Below are 3,342 nucleotides of genomic sequence, written 5' to 3'. Positions count from 1 at the left end.
TCGGAAGTGCAAAAACCTGGATCGGGACATTTCTAATGCGTACAAAAGCCAAAAACCAGCCGCTACCGCCCACAGCATGTGTTGGAAATGTTGGTGTTTCTTTGAACAGAAGGCCGCAGCAGATTACATCATAGTTTCTCTAATTTGACTTCATATGAAACTTTAATCTTAGATCAACTTTATGGGATCTGAAACTGCAGCGTGTTCTCTGCCGGCTGATAATAAACGGTTCCTAAGCAGCTGCAGATGTTGGAACGTTAGTTTGCTACTGACCTGACTTCCTCCTGACGCAGCCATCACTCCCATCCTGCTGGACGCCCTCACCGACCCGTCCAGGAGGACACAGACGTGTCTCCAGACGCTGCTGGACACCAAGTTCGTCCACTTCATCGACGCCCCCTCCCTGGCCCTCATCATGCCCATCGTCCAGAGGGCCTTCCAGGACCGCTCCACAGACACTCGCAAGATGGCGGCACAGATCATCGGCAACATGTACTCCCTGACCGACCAGAAGGTTTGTGGCTTTCTCTCCGGTTCGCCTTCTCGAGGGTTTCTTCTCGGGATGATCTATGATGTCATTCCGCCCTCAGGACCTGTCGCCCTACCTGCCCAGCGTGATCCCCGGCCTGAAGGCGTCTCTGCTGGACCCGGTGCCTGAGGTGAGTTAAATGAACGCATTGCTGCCGTTGTCTCCGTAGGACGTGTAAACACGGCCTCCTCGCCCCCCCGTCAGGTACGAACCGTCTCCGCCAAGGCTCTGGGCGCCATGGTGAAGGGGATGGGGGAGTCATGCTTCGACGACCTGCTGCCTTGGCTCATGGAGACCCTGGCCTCCGAGCAGAGCTCCGTGGACCGCTCCGGCGCTGCACAAGGTAGGCGGTCCTCCATTGGGCGTGTGCTGCTCCTCTGTGTCTCTGTAAACCATCGTGATGATCCTCTCAGGCCTGGCTGAGGTGATGGCCGGACTGGGCGTGGAGAAGCTGGACAAGCTGATGCCAGACGTGGTTCAGACCGCCAGCAAGGTGGACATCGCTTCTCATGTCAGAGACGGTTACATCATGATGTTCATCTACCTGCCCCTCACCTTTGGGGATAAGTTCACCCCCTACGTGGGCCCCATCATCCCCTGCATCCTGAAGGTGCCGCCTGATCTCTGCTCCGTCATAATTCGGCAGGTTTTTCTCCTCCTTTGTGGTGCGTTAGCTAAAAGCTGTGTCCTCCAGGCTCTGGCTGATGAGAACGAGTACGTGAGGGACACGGCGCTGCGAGCCGGCCAGAGGATCATCAGCATGTACGCCGAGACGGCCATCGCCCTGCTGCTGCCGGAGCTGGAGCAGGGCCTGTTTGACGACCTGTGGAGGATCAGGTCAGGGCCGGACGCAGCGCCGCCAGCCGTCTGTTCCGTAAACGCCGATGACTGACGCCTCTGCTGCTCCACAGGTTCAGCTCAGTCCAGCTGCTGGGAGACCTGCTGTTCCACATTTCTGGAGTAACGGGAAAGATGACCACGGAGACCGCGTCAGAGGACGACAACTTTGGCACCGCTGCATCAAACAAGGTTTGTAGACTTTCCCTCCTGGATCCGCGGCCGATTCCAGAGGTTTGGTGTCAGACGGCGCTGTTCTTCCTCCCGTTAGGCCATCATCTCTGCTCTGGGAGCGGAGCGGCGGAACCGGGTGCTCTCCGGCCTCTACATGGGCCGCTCTGACACCCAGCTGGTGGTGCGGCAGGCGTCGCTCCACGTGTGGAAGATCGTCGTTTCAAACACGCCCCGAACGCTGAGAGAGATCCTCCCCACGCTCTTCTCCCTCCTGCTGGGCTTCCTGGCCTCCACCTGCCCCGATAAGAGAACGGTACGGGTGCAGCGCTCCGTCTGGGTCGGGTCTGCACCCAGGGTGTGGTTAACTCTGCCGCTCTGCCCGTTCTTTAGATCGCCGCTCGGACGCTGGGCGATCTGGTGAGGAAGCTGGGCGAGAAGATCCTCCCGGAGATCATCCCCATCCTGGAGGACGGGCTGCGCTCCGACAAGAGTGACGAGCGGCAGGGCGTGTGCATCGGGCTCAGCGAGATCATGAAGTCCACCAGCAAAGACGCGGTACTTTAACGCTCGCCTGCAGAACGTCCTGGAGGCGTGGTTAGGCTCTGACGAGAACCTGATGTTGCTAACAGGTGCTGATCTTCTCCGAGTCGCTGGTCCCAACTGTGAGGAAGGCTCTGTGCGACCCGCTGGAGGAGGTCCGGGAGGCGGCGGCCAAAACCTTCGAGCAGCTCCACGCCACCATCGGCCACCAGGCGCTGGACGACATCCTGCCCACTCTGCTCAAACAGCTGGTGAGCAGCGGGGGAAGGAGGGGCGGGGATAAAAACCTGATGGACCTCCTCTAATCATTTTGGTCTTTCTCCAGGCGGATGAGGACACAGCGGAGTTTGCCCTGGATGGTCTGAAGCAGGTCATGGCTGTGAAGAGCCGTTCTGTGCTGCCATATCTGGTCCCAAAGGTAGAGGAGCCGTCATCCGTTCATCTGCTCTCTGACTCCAGGATTAACCCCTTAGGATTAAATTCCTCCTGAAATTACATCTGTAAATTAAAGCAAGTTCAGCTCCCAAACTATAAATTGAAAATACATTCGTTTGTATTTGTAACAGAAAAGCATTGAGGAATATCTTCCAGGTGGAACCATTATTCTAAATGTCAGCATGTCTGATTTATAGGTGGTTAAACAAAGAAAAAAATGAAAAATATTTAGTCTGGCCAGATTTTTTTTCTCCAAAATAAACTCTGCAAAACACCATGAAAGCCCATTTGAAACTGGATGAACCTCAGACTTTATAGATCCACATCTTGACTATAAGTCAAGCAAATCTGGACTGAATAAGTTAAAGCATGTTTGTTCCACAAAGGTTTTAGTGGCCAGTGAGCTAGGTGGAAATTTGATTTTTTTGCACAATGCCAAAATTGGCCAAATTATACAAAAAATGTATGTTTCCTCTCATAAAAGTGAATCTGGTCAGACTAATATGCTGATTTCCATTATTGGAGACCTTCAGCATGAGGCAAAGCCTTTGGTCCTAAGATTTAGTCGTTGGTTCATTGAAATTTACCAATAATATCAGCAAACTGAATAGAAAATAAGAATAACAGAGCAGCTTATGTAACGCATGCCGGAAATGGTCGCAAAATGACCTCTGACCCCTCCTTGGACAGGGTTCCCGCAGGTCCTTAAAAAGTCTTAAAAGGCTTTGAATTCTTCAAAATAAAACTACGGCCATAAATGGTTTTAAAAAGGCCTTAAACAGGCCTTCCTAAGTCTTTATTTTTAAAACCTCAAAAATAGGATTATT

The 3,342-nt window shown here is 53.1% G+C and overlaps 1 protein-coding gene across 1 annotated transcript in view; it reads left to right on the top strand.

The window, feature by feature from the left end:
• The window catches only part of gcn1 (GCN1, eIF2 alpha kinase activator homolog), a 59,018-nt gene that overhangs the window by 42,287 nt on the left and 13,389 nt on the right, over positions 1-3,342 (top strand). Inside the window, exons 31-40 of the mRNA XM_015398330.1 lie at positions 294-514; positions 591-659; positions 734-872; positions 943-1,139; positions 1,224-1,366; positions 1,441-1,558; positions 1,638-1,853; positions 1,931-2,095; positions 2,170-2,331; positions 2,406-2,498. Coding sequence (XP_015253816.1) covers positions 294-514; positions 591-659; positions 734-872; positions 943-1,139; positions 1,224-1,366; positions 1,441-1,558; positions 1,638-1,853; positions 1,931-2,095; positions 2,170-2,331; positions 2,406-2,498 — 1,523 coding nt within the window. The remainder of the gene's footprint in view (positions 1-293; positions 515-590; positions 660-733; positions 873-942; positions 1,140-1,223; positions 1,367-1,440; positions 1,559-1,637; positions 1,854-1,930; positions 2,096-2,169; positions 2,332-2,405; positions 2,499-3,342) is intronic.

The sequence above is a fragment of the Cyprinodon variegatus genome, unplaced genomic scaffold, assembly GCF_000732505.1.
Source record: "Cyprinodon variegatus isolate N-32 unplaced genomic scaffold, C_variegatus-1.0 Scaffold927, whole genome shotgun sequence".
NCBI classification, from domain to species: Eukaryota; Metazoa; Chordata; class Actinopteri; order Cyprinodontiformes; family Cyprinodontidae; genus Cyprinodon; species Cyprinodon variegatus.
Note: the sequence above shows the minus strand (reverse complement) of the source record. Positions and strands in the feature narration are given on the sequence as shown.